This window comes from Alligator mississippiensis, chromosome 6, assembly GCF_030867095.1.
Source record: "Alligator mississippiensis isolate rAllMis1 chromosome 6, rAllMis1, whole genome shotgun sequence".
Lineage (NCBI taxonomy): Eukaryota > Metazoa > Chordata > Crocodylia > Alligatoridae > Alligator > Alligator mississippiensis.
Window position 1 is genome coordinate 38,377,667 of NC_081829.1, and position 25,105 is coordinate 38,402,771.

General features: G+C 40.1%; 1 protein-coding gene across 1 annotated transcript in view; it reads left to right on the forward strand.

The window, feature by feature from the left end:
- Nucleotides 1–25,105, forward strand: part of NRG3 (neuregulin 3) — a 1,058,867-nt gene that overhangs the window by 415,332 nt on the left and 618,430 nt on the right. Inside the window, exon 2 of the mRNA XM_019497070.2 lies at nucleotides 92–221. Coding sequence (XP_019352615.2) covers nucleotides 92–221 — 130 coding nt within the window. The remainder of the gene's footprint in view (nucleotides 1–91; nucleotides 222–25,105) is intronic.

Sequence of the window (25,105 nt, forward strand, 5' to 3'; positions counted from 1 at the left end):
TCTGAAGTTCTGTAAAGCAAGTTCTGAAATGGCACCTTATGTTTTGATGGTAATCTCATGGCATTTCTCCATCCCTATGTTTTTTCCACAGATACCACAACATATTCCACTGAGCGATCTGAGCACTTTAAGCCATGCAAAGACAAGGATCTTGCATACTGTCTCAATGATGGAGAATGCTTTGTGATTGAAACTTTAACAGGATCACACAAACACTGCCGGTAAGTCATTGCACTATGGACCAGATCCACAAAGGAACTTGTGCACTGTAGCACTCAGTGTTGTAGATCCTGATTTTTTCCATGCTTGGCTAACAAGATTAGAATTCAGAACCTGAACTGTATTCCCATATGATGCATAGCAAAAGTTAAATGTCTAAATGGGATTTGCAACAGCTGACACGTAAGTAGGGGGATGCTTAAGATCACTCTTCAGAAATGCTGAAAAGAAAGTTGTATCTGAAATCTGACTATTCTTCCAGACTTAGGTGCCTGCCTTCAACCCTGTGTGATAGTGAGATTCATAGTCTAACAACTTTCCTGGCCTCTGGTTCCTGTTAATGGTAGTGTTTCTGGATTCCTCCCTGTGACGTTTTAGTGCAAAATGTCTAATAGTTCCTGAAGTAGGGACCAGAGTCCAGGACTTCTCCCTCACTTACTCACCTTCCCGTCTACCCCAGTAAGCTAAGTGCTCTCATCCCTGAGCCAAGAGTCATATTCCCTTGGCTTGCTCTCTCTCTCTCTGTCCCCATGAATATTGCATTTAGCAATGCACAATTGGCAACACTTCAGCAGGTAGGATGTAAGGTTCCCCCACACAACCTTGTCTGTATGTTGGTGTGTAGGGCACTCTAGTGGGAGGGGAAAGATATGCATTTAAACCTCCAAAAGCAGAAGAGCTTAGATCTCAAGTTACCCACTTCTGGACAACTGCTGTAATCACTCAACTATTCTGCAAAAAAGGTACATTTCTTCTCTTCCTCCAGCTGCATCTTTTTGAATGAAAGTTACCAGGCTGTTGTGCTTTGGGGTGTTGGGCTTTACTGCCAGTGACTACCTAGACTGCAGACTTTCCATACCTTGCCATGGTACCCTCAAAGATGCCATAGTACACCTTCCACCAAAGGCAGCATAGCCATGCCTGAGTTTCATAGCGTTGCTGAGTAACAGGACCAGTTATCCCACACACTTTTTCTACACTATTTCTGGTTGGAGGAAGAGGAAGTAGCATACACATAAGTGTTTGAGGGTGTTGCTCAAACCTAGAAGCCTGTTACATAACAGGTACATAAGTACTGTTGTGGGTTTTGTGCATGTTGGGGCCTAGGATTTAACAAACAAAAAAAGTAAAATAATGTTGGTAATATCCCAGGATACAATGGTAATAAATATAAACCTATTTGCATACATAAATTAGAAGACAGTACAGTAAATTATGTCTATCTTGGCATTTTCCCTCCATTCTGTTTGGTGTTTCTTATTTATGGCATTTCATATTTAAAAATTAGTGCTTTGGTTGCTTCCATGGATAAGTTTAACCTTTAATTTTCTAATGATTTTTCTAAGTTGTAGCCAAATGTTAAGGGTTTGCTGTTTGATACTAACATTCCTTTTATTTTTACATGTTTTAAAATATGTATTTTCTTTTGGAAGGTTACAGTTGGTGGTCAGGAATAGCACTTTGATAAAAATACATCCTATACAGCTAGGAAACATAAAGCTATCCTTGGTTCCAACCAACAGACATTTCTTACACCTACATGTTATGGGGGGGAAAGAAGACTGGATCTATCAGGAAGCAAATGTGCATTTTTACATTATTTTATTTGTTTGTTACTTGTTTTTCTGGAACAATTTACATTAAAAAATAAGCTATTTTAAGTTTGAAATTGAGTGTGCTAAATATAGGCACACATGCCTATACCACTTGAAAATTAACATTTAAATATACTGCCCAATAAAAGCAGCGGTGAGGAAAACAAATCCTTTATTTATTCTTTGCCTCAGAATTCAAAAAATTGAAAAAATATCCCAGAAAAATATTTTAACTATTTAAATAACATGTTCAGATAGAAACAATCTAAAACAGTACCATGTTAAAAGACCATATAAACACAACTTGACCTTACATTAATTTTCAATCAGTATAGGCATGTGCACCAAATTATATATGCAATACATATAAATATGCATATAATGGCAAATTGGACATTATTTGCTAAATTATGGCACCGTGTACATGTACACAGTTATTATGCAATTAACTGAGACTAGCAACATGTGCAAAGTACCTATCACACCACAGAAAGATTCAACCATCTCTAAACTTAGATCTCAAAAATGTGTACTAACTTTATGGTTGGTTGCTATCTAGCTTCAGTTTGCATGTGTAGCAGGGTCTTCCCCTGTGGCTGAAAGCCATGTCAGTTGTTGGAGCTCCCAGATATGGGGGGGCACTATATGCAGATGGAACTGGGAGTCCCACAGTGGAAAGGACTCTCCACCCCAGCAGCTCTATGCAGCTGCAAACTCTGGTCCTGGCAACCATGGGGCACTGCTGTGATGTCCCAGCCCTGGGAGTCTTTGTGCAGGGCACGCCACAGCTGTCAGATGGAAGCTACTATGATCTCTCAGCCATGGGGATGTCCCACACACCTCCATGGTTAGGAGACTGCAGCTGCTGTGATCCCCCATCTACAGGGGTTTACTATGGACCCATGGGACTGGGAGATAGCAGTGGAGTGCTGCCATGACAGAAGTTTCAGAAGTTGTGCTCTTCTAGCCTCAGGGGTCATGGGGCATCCTGTGGCTAGGAGATCATAGCAGTAGTCATCTCCCATCTGAGGAGGCTCCCAGCTGCAGAAGCTTGCTTTCTGCTAGTTCAGGGAGACTCAGCAATAAGGCACAATGGGATCTAATGCATGATCCCACAATCATGCCTCCTTCCATGCACATACGGCATGGCAAAAGGTGTGGTTGTTTGGATATTACCTTAGATCACATTGCACATTTATCTGCATGTGTAGAGGGTCCATATGAAAGAAAAATATCAGATGAAATATTTCAAAAGCAACTAGTTTCCTGAAAATGACTAAGGTACTTTAGAGCCACTGACATTTCTTCAAGAAACAAAAATTAAGGTAAAATTTATTATCCCTCATTTTTGGATGACCATGATTTGAAAGCTAGGCCCTGTGGCTTTAAAAGTTGATGCACAAGTAAAATTACCATCAGAAAAATATCCCACCAACCCCTTTATGTTTAGTGTTACACTAGTAATTTATTTTTCCTTCCAATTGGACATGCTTCAGTGATGATTTGTTTCTCCCCTTTATTTACTCTTCTCATATGGCATGCTTATTAAATTAATTATTCTGAATCATTAACCATGGAAAAGGATGACATTTCTTCTCTAAATCTATCATAAAACTTTACAGGTTTTTTTAAGTGTTTTATTGAAGCAAGTAATTGACTTGCACTTTTTATTTAGAAGATTTCAAAGCTACACAATAGGAAACACATCTTTAAATATTTAGTACTTTTTCTTGTTGATGGAGGCAGGTTACACAAAACCAGTAGAAAATAAGTAGAAGTTGATATAACCATTCTTAGGTAGGTCTGTAAATCAGGAGATGTTTGGCACAGATCATATTAGTAAACTTTATGAATTAGCTTAATTAAGCACCATCAGGAATAAATATCAATGGTGAAGTGCCTTTTCTTTGTCCCATTTCTAAGATTAAAAAAAAAAAAATCTAATTAGCCCTCCCCCATTCTTCCATGCTTATTTACTGTAGCAATTATGCCATTTAAAGTGTGATTCCAAGTGAAACAGAATGTTTCAGCCTTCTTGATACTAATTTTGTTAGCAGGCAACTCTATTTCCTGTAGTTTTCTGAGGAGATACAATGGTCACAGTGGTTTTATCTTTCCATCCATGGCTTTTTCCATCCCCATGACTTTAGAGAAGATGAATTTGAAGTTATCAGTCCTTCAAAGGAGTCATCAGCCCTTCCTTCTCTTTAAATCTTCTGCTACATTATTTTTTCCATACAGGGAGAGATGTTGGGGAGGGGAGGGGGTGCAGGAGCTATAATTGAACCTCCTTTCAGCTCTGTGGTGCTCTGAGCTCACTGGCTTCTTAGCCCAGTTTGCTTTGGCATGGCTTGAGTACCCAGGAGGTCACCCTGCACCTTCTTGCTAGCTGATAAATTTTGGGACAGGAAAAGTGGCGGGGAGGAAGAAGGGGAGTTGTGGCAGTCTTCACTTCTCACATTCTGGGACCACCCTAAAGTGGCAGTTGTGGTAGGAGCTTCACTTATAAGCCAGTGAGTTCAGAGATCTCATTGCATATGTACTACATAGCCATAGCCATGAGTGTAACCACACCTTCATGTTTCCTGCTCCTGGATCTTCTTATGCTTCTACATGACAAGGTTTATGTCATACATTACTGACTTAAGTCTATCATATGTGATGGTTCAATAGCAACTAAATTAGAAGATGCTGATTTTGATGAAGAACAATACCATTTATTTATATGTTTGCATCTCCTAAAATTGTGTAGCAGGAGGATAATTCTTCATTAAAATGTGAAAGATGAATAAAAAACCTCTCAAAAATTCATTACACTCTCTCAAATTCTTCAGGATTAAAATAAGGTCAATGGATGCCTCTATATATAATATATGTGGAACATCTGTTACTGTAATGTTTATTGAGACACTGAGATGTGTCATGAATCACTTGTGATTTGTTTAATTAAATGTACCATCAGATAATCTTTTACTTCTTGTCTGACAGGGGAATAATTACTTTTCCTTCTAAATTCTGAATCTGGGAATTAGGATGTAAGCCATTCTAGTATACTTTGTTCCTCCTTTCCCAATACCCATACTACCATTTCCTCCATTCCCAGCATGGGACCTAAAATTCTACCCCTTCCCACTGTCTCATCATAACACTGCTCTGAAACTGTGGCAAATACTAACCCATACTTCCCTGGCTATTCTGTTATTGGTAGCACTAGTATAACTGCTTGGTGCAATAAAACAGTTTTATTAACATTCACAAGGGTAATGTTTATCCCATTGATAGAATTTTTCAACATTATCTTTGTGATATTTTGAAAATATAGGAGGAAAGATATTTCATTTTTAAAAGCAAATGTTATGGTTATCATTAGAGTTTTAATTCTATGTCTGCTTTCTGAACAGAACTCCTATTTTCTTCAATAGGAGGTTTGATGTGCAGAATAGTTGCAGGTGGCAGTCCTGAATATAGGACTTGATTTGCTCAGGTTTAAATCATGTTAATTGATTAAAAATTTCACCTATTGTTGAGAATTTTTGGAGGGTGCATTTATGTGTACATTGGGAGCAAATTTTAATAACTTTGCCAGCTACTATACAAGATTTGGGGTCAGGCAATTAACCCATGCCAACTTCAGCTGTGACAGCATCAGCACAAAGAGGGTTTATTTTCTATATGTGTACAGCTGAGGTTTTTTCCAGCATGAGGAATGTCGGAGGCCCTCAAAACTCATTCCACACCACTCATGGTGTCCTATTCCCTATGGGGTTAGGTTATATGGTTAAGATATTGTGCATTTCAGTAATCTCTGGTGAAATAACTCCTTCAATCTGGAAAATTTAAACAGCCTTGAGGCTAACATATAGTGTTCCAGAGACAGATTTGAGCTCCAGGAATTGGGATGGGGAGATAAAAGAAAGCCACAACTATCCTATGTGCATGGAAAAGAAGACCAGGGATTCAGCAAAATTTTGTGTACCATTCCAGTACTCAAACCATGAGCTCAGACCACAAATCCTGACCCCAAATTTGATACTGAATTTCACTCCAACATTAAAGTTATTTGCTCTCTGTTTTAACTACATTATTCTACTAAAATGAGTTAGCTTATTCTTTAACAGGAGAAAAAAATATTAGAGAATGAGTTATTTCAAAGTATTTCGTTAAATACTTAGTTGAATTTTTAATTTCTGTCAGTACTTGTATACATATTTCCTATTAAGGAAGGAAAACATTCTGGTTTCTCATGAATTCTCATAGTCATTAAGCAAACATGCTTTGTGCTGCTTATGCTTTCTGTTTTAAAGTGTAAGATGGGGCCAGTTTCTAAGTGAACTTAGGTGTTTGTGTTTGATTCTGTTTCATCCTGCTTGCGTACATCTACACATGCAATTAATGTACAGCAATAAACTCTGGAGCAGTTTGAGCTCCAGAGTTTATTGCTCCTGGGAGTAGCATGTACACTTGTGCTCAGGATTGCAGAAATTTGAGCCAGGGTGGAGCAAGCCCAGGCTGGCAGAATGCAAGAGGAATCAGCCCCAGGCTTCAGGTGGTGGCAGAGGGGCTGGCCAGGGCATGAGGGTGCCACAACTACGAAGTCATGTGGCTAGGTGGCAGGCAGGAGTCTGACCCCCTGCTGCTTGGGCTGAGTGGCCATAAATTGTGCCTGCAGTCAGTGGCTACACTTGCATTTTAGCATAGTAAATTACTCCACCATAAGAAAGTACTGTCCCCAACAATACTGTCTTACAGCGGAATTAATTAGTTTACTGCTCCCTAATGCCTGTGTACATGTGGATGGTGACACTTTACTGCACAGCTAATAAGACTACTTGAGGTAAAGCTCATGTGTAGATGCACCCCTTGAGTTCCTGAAAAACTGTTAAGGCATTGAGTAGTTGGGTCGTTTCTCACTTCTTTTTGTGGATCAGTGTGTGGTAGTATGCCTGATCATAGTTTTATGAAGGTATATCTTTCCAGTCACTTTCAAGATTAACTTACAAGCAGTAATACAATTTTTTTTTTATTTTAACGATTTATTCTAGTGGTGATCCCAACTCATTCCTGCCACATCTTGCTGAAAATGTTTTTCTTCTTTTTTGGGAAAGATGGATTTAAACACCACTAGATCTTAACTTGAATATGTTGATTTATTTTCCAGCACAGAACTCTTAAAATCTTCTTTGGCTATGCCAATACTACCATGCTTATTAAAAACAAAACAAAACCTCACAGTGATCAATTATTTTCTCTGTTATTTGTCTTTTATTAATTTTAATTACACAACATAAATTAATACATTTTAAATGGTTTAGAATTTTTTTTCCACTTCTTTCCAGATAGTTTCTCTGAACCCAGGTAAATACAATGTCTCATATAGAAAGAAATCCAGATCAACAACCAAACAAGAAGAAATACTAATAAGATGCTGTGACTTTGCACACTCTTCTCTTAGGGAGACACACCTGTCTAGGAATGAAAGTCTTTATGATGTTGTTCATGGCTATCAGCCTCAGGACCACAAAAGTCCTTTTTTTTTTTTTTTTTTTTTTTTTTTTTTTTTTTTTTAAATCAGTAGGTTCAATATATTCACTTTGACTTTTAGTTTAATTTTTTTCTTAATATAAAACTTAAAAGAAAGATTTTAGTTGTATCTGCTGGTCTCCTGTGTTTTCCCATGTTTCTCTGGTTTTGTTTGTAACTTGTTTATACTGACAAGTCCTCAAAATGGAGTCGATCTCTGCTTGTTGAAACTCTTCTTAATTTAGCATCCAGCCACTATTCACCTCTCCATCATTCCAGCCATCACAGTTCTTCTCCACGTTCCCGCTCTGGGCCACATCACTCTCTTTCATCCAGGTCTCTCCCAGTCTCTGCCCTGCTCTGGGGCCATCCTAAATTTATGGAGCAATAACTCCAGAAGCATGGCTCCCTGTAAGATCTCTTTTCCTTCACTGGCTCCTGCCTGCTCCTGGGCAGTGTCGGGATCATCTTCTTCTCTTCTTCACAATCAGTCTTAAAGGCAAGGTGATGGTGGGCTACAAAGTATATGCATTATGGATTTTCAGTGCACCAATATTAGAATAAAGCTGTCCTTTGTGGCCTAAAGAAACTGTTCATGTTTGGTGAGTGGACTTTCTTAAATCAACACATACTAGTTGTTAAGGTTAATATTTCATTTGTGGGTTGTTTTTTTAAAAGCACAATCAGTTTTACCTTGATGGTATGATGGTGTATTGTGATGATTCTGTTGGGGAGGGGAAAGCCATGGAATTGACAGTGGAAAAGATGAGTAGTTTAAAAACAATTCTTTTAAATAAAATGTAAAGCTTAAAGTCATATTTTTTTCATAATTACTATACGTTACTTAAACAACTGGGGAATCATAAAGGAAAGCAATTGCCAATGTGCAATAAAGGAGTGTAATAAAAACTGAAATAGCCGCAGAGATTGATGTGTGCAAAACAACAGTGCAACACAAAACTCTGCTTTTTAAAAAAAGTTAATCTTCCTCCCCATTAAAGCTCATGATTGGATTTACAGGGTTGTGAAGAGATTCTAACGAATCTTTATAATTTGCAGAATGTTTATTGACAAGCAGTGGTCATTTAGGAAACTAGTCTTCTGTAAACTGTTTAGAGGGAGGTTGTTTGTATTTTGGAGTGTGAATATAGTTCTGGTTTGCTAATTTATAATTAAGTACATAATTAAAACAGAACACTATATGCCTACTTCAGGAAAGTAGGTTGAGATGTTTGTAAATGTAACAATGAAGAGAGAAATATTGCAAAATCTGTGTTCAATTTATCATACTTATCCAAATTCAAGATGACTTTGAATGGAAGACAACAACTCAATAATTAGATTCTATATATGGAAAATGTATAAATAGATTATAATTTTTCAGATATAGAATCTAATTATCAGAGGGTTGTCTTAAATTTGTTTCTTCCACTGCTACACTGGAGAAGCAGTAGCATAGGCCAGGTGTCTCTCTTTCCCCTTGTCTTCCCCCACCTCCCCAACTTCCACCTACAACCTACCTTAACCCTCTGGTACCTAGCCCCCTGGTGCCATAGCTTCTGTCCCTTCTCCCTTCCCCACCACCTGCTCCCACTAACTGTCAGCAGCACAGCTCTAGCTCTGACTGGCTGAATCTGCCCCAGGTCACAGTGCACATGTAAGTGTAGCACCTGCCCAGCCATGCATTAGCATCTTGGAGATGGAGCTGTGATGCTGCTAATTGGCCAAGCAGAGGATAGAGTTTCCATTTGCTCTGTTCCTGGGGCAGATTCAGCCAATCGAAGCTGGAGCTGTGCTCGATAGTAAGGTGGGGGAGGGGGCAGGCAGAAGGGGGGACAGGTGACAGAGGGCAAGTGAAGGGGGTGGGGCAGGTGGCTTCTGTGGTTTTGACTCTGGCCCTGACCTGATTTGTACTTGAATCCAAGATGAGGAGCTTCCCCCTCCCCCATGCTGAATGAGGAGAAGAAACCCTCCTCTTGGATTTGAGTAAATAGGATGAATTATCAACATTTTCTTGTATTTTAACTTGGATTCTGACAAAGGGTTTAAGAAGTGGAATAATGTGAGAAATTCATTCCTGATGCATTGTGTGTGGAGCACCTTACATAGGAGTATGGTAATTTTTCACTTTTCAGGGAATCTGTGAAAAGACTTTGGCTGCTCGGAACAAGGTGGTCTCAAATCTCTTTCCCAGTGCTACCTTTAGTTTAAGCTATGAATTTCCAGAAATCTTACCTAAACACTCAGAACTTATATCTAAATTGCTAATTCTTACAGTTTTGATCACAAGCTGTAGACTACATATTTAACCATATTAAAGTAACCCCAACTTTGCTGAAAGATATGACCTCTGCAGTGAAACCAGTGGCTTAATTTTTAGTTTGCAGTGTAAACAAGGAGTCTCCTTTCCAAGTCTCCTTTCCAAACAGGAATAGTGTTACATTATATCAAATATCATTGCAAATCATTTACACAGTTATAAATGTTACCTAGCAATATCCCTTGCTATTGATAAAAGAGTGGCTGGAGAGAGGGGGAATAATCCAAAAGACTATACTTCAGACACATTCTGACCACGACACAATATGCACACTTTAGCATGAGTTAAGAATTGAAAAACTAGGAGGATAAAACCACATAGAAAAACTGCTTCTCAGTTTCTGTTAAGTGACTTGTCATCTTAGTAAGCTCTTAGTGTTTAACTTAACCATCTTTTAAAATCCCTGTTACCCCATTTTGTGTGCTTTCTGCTGTATATTATGTACCATAAAATTACACTAGACTTCTTCACATATAAATAAAGTGAAATCTGAAAATGCATTATTGAATAAAATTGAATAAACAAAACGTTTCATTGGTGTCACAATATTGCAAGGTTAGTTTCATTCAAGAAATATACATTATATTAAGTTGACAACCTTAAGTACAACTACAAGCAACTGAGAGAGAGAAAGCTGTGCTATAATTTAGGATATTTTTCATGTTGAGGCCAATCAACAGGCCTCCTGTTATGAAAATTATTGACTTATGCACATAGCTGTAGCAAATTGCCTAAATTATATTTAGGTAGTTGCAAACATCATCAGCTTTAATGTTTCAGTGCTTACTTTAGAAAAGCTTAGATGAACTTGGACTATTACATTTACAGTTCTCCAAACATTTGTTATTAACTGTCACCTACTATATAGATATTATGTACTATCATTATGTTGTCCTATTGCAGCAACACTTTTATATGTTTACTTAACTTCAAAGAATGATTACAGTCCCACTGACTTGAATGGAATGAGTCCTGCACTTAAGGTTAAATATACCTATACATGTTTTGCTGTGCTGTGGCTTTATAGGAAATGGAGGAGCAAATTCTCTCCAGAACTAAATGTAGGCATGTAACTTGTGCTAAATGCATGAAATTTGTCAAAATAATTTGTTCTTAAGAACTGATGTAGCCAAGTATGAAAGGGGTTTTTTTTGTTTTTTTAAAAGTTTTTTTTGATAAAAAAAATACTTAAGATTGTGAATAAGTCTATAATTAGATTAATCGGATCAGTTTTAAATTTTCCTTTCCGTTTGTGTCTGTATGTATGCACACACATGCAAAATTCATGCCATTCTCTGTTTAATTATCTTTAGTTTTTTTAATTAATAATTTAGAGATGGACTTGAAAGAGAACTTCACAACTGGGATCCCTCCATCAGTCCTTTCTCAAGCTCTAGCCCTGAACACTTAGGGGAAGGATTTACTCTGCAGATCTCTCATATAGGTTTGGGCCCACTTTAGCTATGACATGGAAAGGGACCTGGTTTCTAGATGGTTATTAGGCCTGTGCAAATAGGGAACTATTAGATTCGGATTTGGATTCGGCCGATTCGGAGGCCAGTGATTCGATTCAGAGATTTGGATCACTCTTCCAAATCAATTCAGCCAAATAGGCTTCGGAAGATTTGACGCCAATTCGGAGAGATTCAGAGATTTGGCCATAGAGTATAATGAGGAAATCAATGAAATATCTATAACTTAGACATTTTTTGGCTGATTTAGATGACACTCACAGAGATGGTAGCCCCTTCTGAGGGCATGAAGCCTGACAAGCTTCAAGGAGATAGGTGCAGCAGTTTCTAGGAAACTGTACCTCAAATTATTGAAAGCAAAACTCATGTCATGTGTATGTGTTAGGCCACAGCAGAGTGAAAGCTTCAGGGATGGTAGCCACTGCTGAGGCTACAAAGCCTGCCAAGTTTCAAGGAGAGAGATGCAGGGGGTTCTGGCTTCTGGGGCCCTGCACCTCTGGCTGATGACAGGTAAAACTCGTGACATGGGTGCTTGTGTGACTGAGTGTCTCTGTGTTACAGCACAGGGGGATGAGAACTGCTGCAGGCCTGCTAGGCCCTGATGTGGCCACAAAACCTGCCAGCTTCCTAGGAGATGGGTGCAGAGGGGTTCTGGGCTCTGAGGGCCTGCACCTCTGTCTGCAGACAGGCAAAACTCATGACATGGGTGGGTGACACTTTGCATGTGTGAAGGTGCACCCTCACTGGTGCTGGAGCCTCTACACAACACAGTAGTGTGCCCTAATGAGGCCACCTCCTCCCCTACAGCCTCAGTCTGGTCCACCACTTTACATGGCAACAGGTATAAAATAACTTAGTGAATGACCACTAGTGCACAGTAGCACTAGCAACATCTCAGGTAGCCAAACTGTGACAGAGCCCTTCTTTCCTCTCAAGCAGGAGCTGCTTCTTCTCCACCATGTCCATTAAGGTGTGCCCTCACTGTGCGTATGTGTATTTTTGTTAAGGTGTGCCCTCACTGGTGCTGGGGCCTCTATACAACATGGTAGCCTTCCCCAATGAGGTCTCCTCCTTCCCTATGCCTCAGTCCAGTCTACCACTTTACATGGCAACAGGTAAGACAATCTGGTGAAAAAGCCCTTTGTCTTGCTGAGGAAGCACCTGCAGTTGGTGTATCTGCTGGTCCTGGATGGAAGGAATACTAAAGAAGCCAGAGGCTGTCCTGGCATGCAATGCAGGCAAGAAGGCCAGTCAGTGAAAATGGAAATGGAGGCATCAGGGGGTGAGGGACTCATTAGGGCAGGGTGGAGGAAAAGGGGGATGTAGCAGTGCAGGTAAAAGTGTAGAAGTACCTGGGGTGTTAGTTGTCCAGCAGGTTGCAGTTTGTCAGAATTCCACTATCTATTTTGAGTGGACTCTATATTGAGTCCATGAATTTCTGGTCCCTGGGCTGAGGGGTGGAGGGAGGGGCTGGTGCTTCCCTCTGTGACAGTGATGTCTCCCCCCTTCTGCAGACAGAACCTTCCCACAGGCAGCACCTGCCCACAGGCACCCAGCTCAGTCAGTCCCAGGGGGCTTTGCAGCTGCAGAGAGGAGCACTGGGCCCCCATGCATCTCAGGCAGGCTCCAGGGGGGGAAAATAAAAAAAAAAAAGCAAACAAAACACACAAAACATCATGGGCACAGCCTGCCTTCCTCAGTTGCTGCCAGGCTGCCTGCACAGGCTTCCTGAAGAGCCCCTGAACTGCATGGAGTCCGGTGATTCACTCCACAGCTGTAGGGCAGCAAACAAACTCCTTGGAGGAGTTTTAGTTTGCTGCACCCCAAGTCATTTAAGGCACATTACGCCAACAAATTTGGATAGCAACTGGAATTACTGTACAATACGCTGCCGATGCGTGCAAACACCAACACCATTAAAGCAGGCCAAAAGCATTTAACCCACTTAAAAGGGTCGTGCACACATGCCCTTTGTTTCGTCTACACACGGCCTTAAGCATCATAATCATAAAGCACATAATTTTTATGCTATTAGCAGCATAAAACAGATTTTTTTTTTTGGAGAAATCTATAAAGTCTCAACAAGTGCATCCTGGAGTGGAAGATTATTCCAACATTCTTCCAGAAAGTTTTCTGTGTTGGGGAATTTTTTAACCTCTTTAATTTAGTTTTTACAGTACTTTCCATATAAATGTCTTAGCTTGAAATATATACATGAGGACTGCTGCAGAATTAGAGATTTTGGTGACCTATTCAAAGCTCCCCCAAGTCCTGACTCTTCAGCACACATTTAAAGCCCTTTGAGTTTAATGGAACACAAAAACATGCTTGAAGTTTTAAGCATATGCTTAAGTGCTTTCCTGGAGCAGGGCCATAAACTAGCTGTAATTACAATCACTATTAATGTTATGATACTAACATTTCCTGTTGTTACCATGTCCCCTCCTTCCCTCTCTCTCTTTCTGATTTTTATGTCATCCAATTATTGCAACTAGAATTGAGATGCAAGCTTCACTTGAGTCAGAGCCTTGCTGCAGGGACACTCAGCATGTGTTGAAGTTAGAATGTGTTCTGACCAGTTGCATGGTAATGCTTACTATGATTGTATAACTGGATCCTGATGGTGCCTCATACCTAAGCCAGTTGGAGGCTCCAGTGAAGTCCCAGAGCTGGGACTAAAAATCAGTTGATTGTTGGTCTTAGCCCTAGGACTGCTGCAGAATCTCCACAGACAATCAGCTGACTTCCAGTTCCAGCCCCGTGACTGCAGTGGATCATGTAATCTCTGCTAGCAGTCACACATTAGCTCAACACATTACTTAATACAAGTGCATTTAGCACATATATCCCACTTGAATGTGTGGACACTTGTATTTTAAGTGTATCCAATAGGGATGTGCAAAGCTTTGGTAGTCTGTTCAATTTGGAGGAGATTCGGCAACCAAATCGCTGAATCCAGATTGAATCGGGAGACCAATTCAAAGTTCTGAATCGAATTGGAAGCCTCTGAATTGATTCAGAAAAAAGATCCAGCCAATTTAGAGATTTGGCCGTAGACTAAACGGCAGCAGTCCTCACCACGCTGGACAGAACTGCCTCCAGCTAGTGAGTCTGTTGGGGGGAGAGAAGGGGTGGATTGGGGATGGGACAAGCTGCCCGGCTATGGTGGGGGGTGTGGGATTTGGGGAGGGGGGTGGAGGGGCATAGGATGTGGGCATGGCAGTGTTTGGAGTAGGGGTTATGCCCTGCTGCTGCTTGCCCAGCTGAGGCAGGGGGAGGACGGGATGCTAGCGCAGCTTGCTCTGGGTTGGAGGGGACAAGCAGCAGCAGGGCATAGCCCCTGCTTCCAGTGGTTCCATGCCTGCATCCCATGCCCACCCCTGCACTGGCTGGGCACCTGCCAGCAAGGCAGAGTCCCCACTCCCAATGCTGTTGCAGGTGCAGCAGTGCTGGGAGTGGAGACTATGCCCTGCTGCTGCTTGCCCCCCTTTCACCCAGTGAGCTGCCCCCACTTCCCAACCTCCCCCTGCCCCAGCTTGGAAAGTGGCAGCAGGGCATAGCCCCCGCTCCCAGCATTGTCCCACTCCCGTGCCTGTATCAGCACTGGGAGTGGGAGTTCTGCCCTGCTGCCTCTTGCCCAGCCAGTGCGGGAGGGCACGGGGGGGGGGGGGTGGGCACTGCTGCTGCTTGCCCAGCCAGGGACGGGGGTGTGGGGTGCAGACGCAGCACTCTTGGGAGTGGGGGCTTTGCCCTGCTGCTGCTTGCCCCCTTCTGCCCAGAGTGAGCCATGCCCTCATCCTGCCCCTCCTGCCCTGGCTGGGCAAGTGGCAGCAGGGCATAGCCCCCACTTCAAGCACTGTCGCACCTGCATCCCACACCCTCCACCCCAGCTGGGCAGCTTGTCCCAGCTCCAGCCCCAATTCCTCCCTCCCCCATGCCCCTCCCCCCTACCTCAACCCCAACAGACTTACCAGCTGGAGGCAGCTGTGTCCAGTATGGTAAGGACTGCTGCCTGTGTAGTCTATGGGTGAATCTCCAAAGTGAATTGGGAGAGTAATTTGAATCTCCAAATCAAATCACTGTCCCTCTGAATCAGCCAAATCCAAATCTGAAGTGAATACTTGCTGCTTTGCACAAGCCTAGTATTGAACACTTGCAACATGTTATATGGCCCTCAGTAACAACATTGCCACTGGTCTTAGCAGGATCAGGTCTTTTTTTTTTTTTTTAAATCCACTGTGTGTATTATTAATATATAGTTTGAGGGAGAAAAATGAATTTGTATTATCCTGTTGGTGGCTGGAAAGGGAGAGATTTTTTTCATAATAACAAGAAAAATAAAATGTATTTATTTGTTTACTTGTTTATTTAGTTATTTATCTTAATCAGCCAGGTATTATCCTTGGTATTCACAGTGTCAAATTCTTGGTGTAATGGAGCAATTTTACTTTCCATTGATAACTTTCAGCCCCACAGATTTTTGCTAATGATTTCTCTTTGTTTACTAAGCAATTTAATTTCCTGAATCCCTTCCTATATTAGTAAGTCCTGGAGCCGGCACACAGTTTCAGGTTATGAATCATCAATGAAGGCACACATTTTCAGGCAGAGGATTAACTTAAAGGCCCAAATATGTACAAATAGAATTCATGCTTAGATATTTTAATTCTGTTTTAAATTTAACTTTGTGTATTTGACTTGAAGATTGTTCTACAATGGGGGGGGGGGGAAAATAGTATTCAAAATCCATTCTGTTATTTATTCAAAATATGCATTCAAATGATTATTCTTAAGAGATCTCCATGAACATAGAGATGAAGAAATACATACTGTGCAGACATCCTAATAAAAATTAGTTGTTGAAGACCAGAGTATATACATATTAATATTATATTTGCATCATTGTACAGGAAAGAGATAAAGTGACGTGAATTTACAAATTTTTCTCACCAAAATAAATAATTGTCAAATCCTTACTAACTAGCAGGCTTTGCACTAGTTGAGAGACAGAGCTGGGAGGAAGGGGCATGCTACTGAGGGCTAAAAAAGATGGGGGAAGGTAGAGTCTCACCTGCTATAGTGCGGTCTGCCTACCCTGGTTACGGCTGTGGGATTGCATCTGTTGCCATGTAATCGACTTCCCAGGGTTCACCATTCTGTTGTTTCCATTAAGTTCGTGCCTGGGACTGGTGCCCCGCTTGCAGCCCTCCCCCAAGTTCACTACTAGAGAATGATTTGCTCTTAGGGCAAACTGATTAACAGATTTAATGAAACCAAGAATAATTTGACTGAAAGCTTTGAAGGGATCATATGCAACATTTTGAAGAGGCCTGGTAAAGTCTTAAAGAACCTTTTAAGTGACTGAAATAAGAGCTGGATCAGGCCGTTGGCCTTATAGTAGGGTAATGGTCCATTATAACAGTGCAGTCCCATATGGGAAGTAAGAAATGTATCTGCACACTGAACAGCTCAGTGAACATTTCCCTATGAATGCTAATGAGCACTGGAGCTCCTGACTGCACACATAACACTGTAATAAAAAGTTACAACACAATGTGGAATGTTGTATTAGAATTCAGTCACCCCACATTAACGAGGATTATCTGGTGCTGGCTACCTCATCTGCAGAGACTGAATATATTTCTCCAGCTACTTGTCACTATTCCATTTTAGCAACCTGAGTAAAGATACAATATGCCCACTGACAGTGGGGAATCAACTCTCCTTAGTATAAAATATCAACAATATCCACACAGATTGAAGCCAGTTTATGAAAGAAACAGACTCTCTTTCAACTACAACTCTTTCCCCAAACAAAGGAAATTATATTTATAAAACCCACTAAAAGGAAAGTAATATTGTCTGCACCATAAGCAGGAAGTCAGGAGGCAGAAACTTAGAATTACAAAGATACAATTATAAGCCCCAGAAAAACACGATAGTATTCTCATGTTACATATGCAGTAAATAAAAGTGAAAGCACAAAGTATGGATTTAATGAGTACACCAACCCCCACTTATGGAAACTGTAATGAAATGGACTCCAATAGCAACTCCCACATGACCTGGATTTATTAAACAAGCAAGATATATTGCAACTATATGGAACTGAACTTATGCAAATGTTCAGTCATTACTATGTTGTTAAAACTTGCCTTTAAAGGACCTTAGAGAGGGTCAGACTTTTCTTGCTACACCTCCCTTAGGCAATGAAGGAATTTGCAATGTGTGTCAGTCAGATTTTTGAAATCTTGCTCATTTGAATTCCAATCTTTGCCAGCATTTTAAATGCATTGAAACTAGTAACATTTCTAAATCCACTCATCTTCCTACAAACATTCTTCCAGAAGTCTTAGCCATAAAAAGTTGCAAGGGAAGAAATATCTAACTGTCTAAAGAAAACTGACAAAAAATATTAATATTAACTATTCAAAACCACCAAGAGAACATTCAGCAGAAGCATCCATATTTTAAAATTAATCTGGAAGTGAAAAAATGAAGACAAGTCATTACTACTGTTAAGTTAATAGCATTAGTATGGTCAAAATGAATATGATGAAAATGAAGTACAGTGGAAGTGACTGACCTATTGTCACACAGGGAATGTCTGCACTGACATTCAGAGTTGACTTTGTCTTCACACCAGTCAAAGATGCATGAGTTGTTTTTCTCCATCCATATCAGTCTACTTCGGAGACATCCTCATTGTGAGGCTTGTGTGTCAGATGGCCCAGTTCTACTTATTAGTCCTTCTGAGTCATCCCTAATCACAGGTACAGGTGGTAGAGACAAGTAAGATTCTCAGCAGCTGGGAACTGTAGGATTGCTGAGGGAAGATTTTTCTGTGCTCAATGCCTTCATGGTCAATAGCAAATATGCTATAGAAAGCTGAGGGCTAGGAAATATGTAGACCCTGAAACTAAGCAGAACTTCTTGGGTGGGGTGATTGCTGCTTGGCATTAAGCCTGGGGGTTTACAAGGTCATTAAGCATAGGTTTTAGGGTGACCGGAAGAACAATCCTAGATATCAGGGTAAACATAAAAACAGCAAGTCAGTATTAGAAGCAGTTAGGACTTTGGTCTCTTTTCAGTCCAATTCACCATATAAGTGTGTGTTCATTGTTGTGGTTCAGGCAATGAAACATAGACTTATAAAGAACATTAAAGGCTAGATGTTGCATTTGATACATGCTTTCATTGTTTAGTTGAAGTCAATAGGAAAAGAAGAAAAAAATCCTTAGAAAAAATTGTATTATATGGTTTCTGATAGTGTTCTCATTACAATGGTATTTATGGTAATATAGTAATTTGTCACTACAAGCCATAGAAATTCTAAAACTGAAAGTGTAATGAGCAGTGTCAAGGAAATAGAATAGTGAGTGGAGGGTGACTTTAAATAGCTTAACCAATACCTACCACAACATACATATTGATGTAATCTTTTTATGTAATCTTTTTTATGGTATATCTAGCTTTTGCAAACTATATCTAACTGAATACTTAAGGCAACTTACTGGTGCTGGGAGGGGTGTGGTATGTGTGTGTTAAGAGATGCTTGCAGAGCACAGCATATGGGATGCGGAGGATTCCTGGAATGCCTCCCTAACACCAGCAGGATAATGTCTCCCTGACACTTGTAAGATAGCAAGAAGTTCAGAAAAAGGTCTCATTATAATGCTAAAAATTACACCCCTGGGCAGAGCAAAAGTATGTTAATGAAACATACATGTATGCAATTGAATTACATGGCTAAAACATAGGTATAGAGACATGTTCAGTAGAGAACGTCTTATGTCAGTGGCTTGTAACCAATAACTGAGCTATACACTTGCAAACATATGTATAAAAGGTACCCAAAGGTAGAAACCGGTGGTGCTTGCTTTGCAAACGATTGCCAAGCACCCCTCTCTGCGCAGACTTGAAACAATAAAGATTAAGTTGGATCCTCCACCCCTGTGTGTTTATTGGCAAAAGCGCACCGGGCACAAACTCACAGTGTCTTTTGGAGACAACAATATGGTTGTGGAAGTAGATCCAACATCTCAGATTTCAGTGAGGGTCTCTAGTTTCATTCTCTTGAAGTGTAATTTTCTTTGTTTGCCACAGAAGCTGAATGTGTGAGGTCAAGCATTTAGTAACTAAATGTATAGACATTATTATGAACTTCAACACAGGTCTGGCTTTCCCAATCACATTACTAAAACAAACAAATGTGTTAATGGATGAGAAAAAGAGGCAGTGATTTTTCTACATTTATTACTGGAAGGCAAGTATGCTTGATATGATTGGATAAGGCAATATAGGTGTAACGACTGCAAAGGCTTGCTTGGCTGCAAGCTGAATGGGTGACCTGTGCCAGAGAACTTCGCGAGAAAAGTGGTAAAAAGTTTGTAGAGGGTGCAATAGCTTTTCCAAATAGAGGATATGCTGTGCACAATGCATGCTTCTTACTGGAGCATTTGAACTGTAACCAGAGTCTGCATTGCAAAGCCTGGACTCTGATGGACTACTATGGAGCCCTAAAAGCTTAGGGAGGGAAAAGCAGCTGGAGAGAGAAGCTGCAGGAGAGTTACACTATCATGGAGAGAGGGGCAGAGACACAGCCCCTCCTTCCCCCCAGGTAGAGAGAATGGGAGCTAAGGCTTGCTGGGGATCAGACTTCAGGACAGAGGAGAACCTGAGTCATCCCAGGAGAAGCTGATTCCACACCCAGGGTTGTAGCTATGCAATCAGGGACATAGGTTTCCAGGGAAAGAGTGGGGAGGGGTTAGTAAGCTAGCTGGGAGAAGCTGCCTGGTCAGGGACCTGCAGAGGCAAGTCCTCTGTTTGGGCTGGAAAGGCTTGTACTGCAGGGACAGAGGCCTGCAGAGGGAATCCCCTGTCTGCATGTGGAAGTGCTGGGGGAGAGAGACAGCCCAGAGAGGAAATGGGCTGTGAGAATCCCAAATCTGCATGGGTGTGGGAGGGGACACTTAACCCCTAGTGTTTGTGGGAGGTGTATTTTTCAGAAGGAAACTAAAGAAAAGAAGCCTATTACCTGTAATAGCTGATTAGAGACTTGTTATTTTGCTGAGTTACCAAGAAAGAGCAAAGAGTCCATCTTCCCTCCAGCAGCAGAAGCCTTGCCTCTGCCTCCTAGTGGTGGATCATAGTTAAAGCTGTGTTGCCATTTATTGTTATGGGAAGAGAAGTGTGACCAAAAAGGAAATCGATCTGGGTTATGGGGGTGAAACTGTTTTAAAGTGTTATAACAAAGTGAATGTAACCATTGAGGTTGTTTGATGCAAGTGGGACCACCAGTGTGGTAGAGTTATTCATCTATTGTTGTAGTTGTAAATTCTGTCAAATTGTTGGTTTTATTATTAACTATACATATATATTTCTTCCTTCTCTTGATTAATAATTTCTTTTCTGTGTATAGTTTTGTATAATAAAAAAACCCATCGTTTATTGGACATAAAGTCAGTTCTTGGACAGTGAGGGTGAAGGACACACCTCTCCATGGGACACTTCAGTCAGCACATCTGCGTGAAGGGGGTCCCAGGGCCACTGGCACCCCAAAGATCCAGAATATAGCATATCGCTTGGCCTAGCATGCTGGTGAGGTTCACTTAGGTAATTTTGGCAGCACGCTTACAGCAGTGTAAGCGTGACTAGCATTGTAGTTGAAAGATGTTCAGAAGATTGTCTAACATCATTGGACAAATAAAAGAGATTATTCTAATAAATCTTTGCCTGTAGTAAGTTTAGGAATTCAAGCCAGACATGATTATAACACCTGTTTATGTGGCCTGTGTTGTTAGGGCTGTCAGGCAGCTGTTTTCTACTGAAGGTTCAGAAACACAATTTTTAATGCTTTCAAGCTTATTGAAGGAAGGAGTAGGGAAGGTGTGTAGCTGTCTTTCCTAACTGGATTTCTTTTAGAGCCCCAGGGTCACAAATGCCTTAATACCATGAGCATTTCCAGAGTTTGAAGTAAACATCTTTTGAGTTACTTCAAAACCTTAATAATGCAAGGTAATAGACATTGATCCAAATCCAAATGTGTGACAGTGTTTGAAAACTCTCTTGTTTTTTTGGTTTAGCTATGCTGCTGTTGTAGGAAACTGGGATCTCTGGAAATTGTAGTTCAGCAACATTTACAGTGTGGCATTACTTAAATGAATTTCAGCAGAAAATAAGAAAATCTGTTGCCCTTTTCCCTCTCCTCCCTGATGGTATTCTACATTTTTAAAATTTGACAGGTTCAGTCCACAGTAGTCAATTTCCATACTGTAAATACATTATGATAATCTACTCCTTACTTCAGAAATTCTTAAATAATTTATCTTCTGAATATATTGTTCAGCACCTCTGGGGTAAGGTGCATTAAAATGCATCTTTAGAGAGCACATTTTCCTGTAAACAGTAGCACAAAGATAGAAGGATTATTATAAATGTCTATATAATGATAGCTTTTCTTAACGATAAACTATTCACGTTAATCATATTCAAAATATATAATACTTAAGAGTAGCTAAAAACAAAATCTCATTCACTTGTAAAGGTCTTTAATATGGACGTACAATATAAAGGAAAACTTTGAAAAAAGAAGTATTTAGCATCAATTAAACAGAAATGTTAATAGTACTTTATTAACATTTCTAATAATACTTTACTGTAAACTGAGAATGGTTCTTTATAGGAACTTAGGGCACTTTTACATGTGCTTCATGGGTGTGGGGGGTAGCACTTTAATTAAGGCAGCACTGAGAGACACTCTAATTAAAGTCTTACAGCATTTCATGTATCAGTGTCCCCATGCTTCAAAATGGCAGCACAGGTGCTTGAGTAAAGGCTTGTTCTATGAGCTTTTAGTTCAAGCACCCCTGCTGCCATTTTGAAGCACAGGGAGGCTGATGCATGAGATGCAAGAGGCTGCTGGAGCACAATAATTACCACACTCCAGCAGACTCAATTAATCGAGTCTGTTCTGACGCGCTGTAATTACAGCACATTGGAACAGCCTCTTTGCTTATGTACAGGCACCCTCTATGTGCAAGCTAAATAAGGCCAGGCTAAGTTTGTTCTCAGATGTGAAATTTGTCATGAAAAATAAGAATATCACAGAAAGTAGTAATATGAGTCTACATGTTGCATATGTATTAGGGAACAGTAGACTGCAGGAGGTAATGAACATGATTCAGTTGTTAGTCTAGCTTTGCACCTCAAATTTATGGCATTACACAGATTTTATGCTGAAGAAAGATAGAAATTAAGCTCAGTGGTTGCCAGATGAGAGAGATGTGGTTTGCTACTCCTAAGATTTATACATCCTCTATTCTTCTCACCTAAATCATTTTGGTATCAAGTGTCTTCTGCCTTACTTTTAATATTTGCATTAAAAAAAAAAGTGAAAAATGAAAAATTCTGATATTGCTATATTGCTTTGTATCCCAGACTGGGGGAAAAAAGAGAACTATAAAAAATGTTACAAGGAACATAACAGTTTAGAGGAAAGTTGAATGAGAAGTAAATAGGTGTCCCTTTCAATTGAAACAACATTTTGTTCTCCTTAACCAAAAAATATATTAAAAATATCAAATCCCTTCAAGATTAAAATATATCTGCATTGTGCTATCCCTCCACAGTGACATAGCTGAGTGGCCTCTTGTCCCCATAATACCTTTGCTGACTATGCTGAATGAAAAATCACTTTGCTGGAAAATTGCTGACCAGCTCTAGTAAGAATCCATTCTGCCTATCCAAATACCTGCTCCAGGTACACTACTGTCAGCTGGTGGAAGTAAGCAAGCTTCAGGATTTAAATAAGAACACTTATTTAAGCAAAACTCTACCTTGCTTTCTTTCTCCTCACAACTGGTATTGATATTATCAATCAGATTTTGCCTCTATTATTTCTGTATATAGGTTAGAAATTATGTGTATGCTTCACCTCTTAACAAGGAAATATTCCTGGGAGCTACTTAAGCAATTTGTTAACCTGGGACTGAGCAAAAGTGACAGCCCCCACTCCCATTTAAAAACTTGATCTCTCTCCCTGTTATCTAGATATAAATCCAAAAAATAAATAAAATAAATTCTCCTACAAATCAACTGAAAAGAGGGCAAGGTAATTCAGTATTAATCACTTCCTACTTTCTATGGATAGACCAGCAGTAGAGGATTACTACTAGTTCATTTTTTTCTTTCTTAAGATCCCTTCTCTCCTAGAATCCCAACCTGATCACCTACAGGCTTTGTGTTTATAATTATGCCATAAACTGAAGCTGCTCTAATTCAAAAGCATGAAGCAAGAGCAAGTAGCTGTGACATCTTCTAGATGATGTTTAAACATCTGAGGTGACTGTACATGAGCCAGGAGGCTGCTCTGTGCTGTAATTACAGTGCATCAGAGCAGACTCAATTAATTGAACCTGGAGCATGGTAATTGTATATTACCTTGTATGTCAGCATCCCTGTGCTTCAAAATGGTGGCAGGGGCACTTTAAAGCTAGTTCAGTAAGCTATATGTAAAGTGTCCTGCCTCCATTTTGAAGTGCAGGAACACTAACACATGGCACCCTCTTGGAACTGCTCAAAAGCCCTGCTCCTTCCCCCACTCCCGGATTAGGTGTAAAAATGCTCCTGAATTTTATTCCTTTTCCATTATAATTGCTACTCTCTCTCTCTAGATAGTAAATGATTTTTGTGAGAATTCAAGGCAAAATTGTCCTTCCTGCTTGGGTGAAATGCTCCAGTGGTAGAATTTCAAAAGAGGAACTATCAAAAAGAAATAAGGTTATTGGTTTCTCTGAAATCTTTCCTTCGCCCCTTATTCCAGTCACTGTGAAAGTTGAGTAGGTAGGACAGTAAAAAGGGCCAGAAAGAGGAAGGACAGCTGTGCTGAAATGGAACTGAGCCCCAGAATGTGTAGCTCAGGTGTGCAACTTCACTGGGAGATGATTAACTGTACAGATGATTAAACACCCATTCTGAATGCGCCACCTATTCTGAAGGCTTCAGAATCCAGACCTGAATTCTAGAAGAGTTTTTTTGTTTATAATTAAACTAACCAAAATCTTGAAAGTACATCCCAAGTTGAGGACTGGTTCTAGCATGTCTTACATCTGTTTCTGATCCTCAAGCTTAATGACATGTCTGATTTGTTAAATTCCATTTTTCCTGGTTTCATAATTTTGCACCTTGAAGCTAAATTATCTTGTTTCCACTTAACATTGTATATGTGTATTGTGCTAGAGCAGAACTTTAGGAGAATAGCACTGGGGAATATACCAACTGACAGTCTGATAGCGAATTCACTTAAGCATATGTGTCATTAAAATTGTACCTGCAATTTTAACATGGAACAGCACTCTTTAAGCATTGCTTTTGTTTTTAAATATTATAAATACATTTTTGTGCATTAGAAGGAAATACATATAGAAAATGATGATGGGGGGAGGGGAGGAAGCCCTCACAATAAAAGTTTTTTGAATTATAAGTTTGCAGTGTTCCTCTTCAGCTGCTGCTTCCAATGGTTACAAGATTTTTTATTTTTTTTTATAGTAAAGTAGTATAGCAGTCACTGGCTGGAGAGCCACTTCTAATTAATGTTTATGGATATTAAGGAGAGCCAATGTGGGAATTTCTAGCAAAATAAGTTTTCATCTGAAAAATGTTAATTTAAGATAAAAAATTCAGTCCTGAGAGTTGAGTCCCATGTTGCAGATAAGTATCATAACCGCCACACTGTTGATTCTTTGTGAATTTCTTCTGTTGGAGCCATTCTAGTCTCTTAAATATTCATTGGAGTAACTGAAGCGTTTCTACACCCCAGGTGAGTACCAAAACCAGAGGATTTGTCATAGTTTTGCTTGTGGTGTGTACTTTGGAAGAACAGCTTCTGGGTCCTTTGCAGTGGCATCTATGTCTATATCTCTTCTCTCGTGCTCTCTCTTTTTCTCTTCCCTGCTTTCTCTATGGAAATTTAAAAAGTC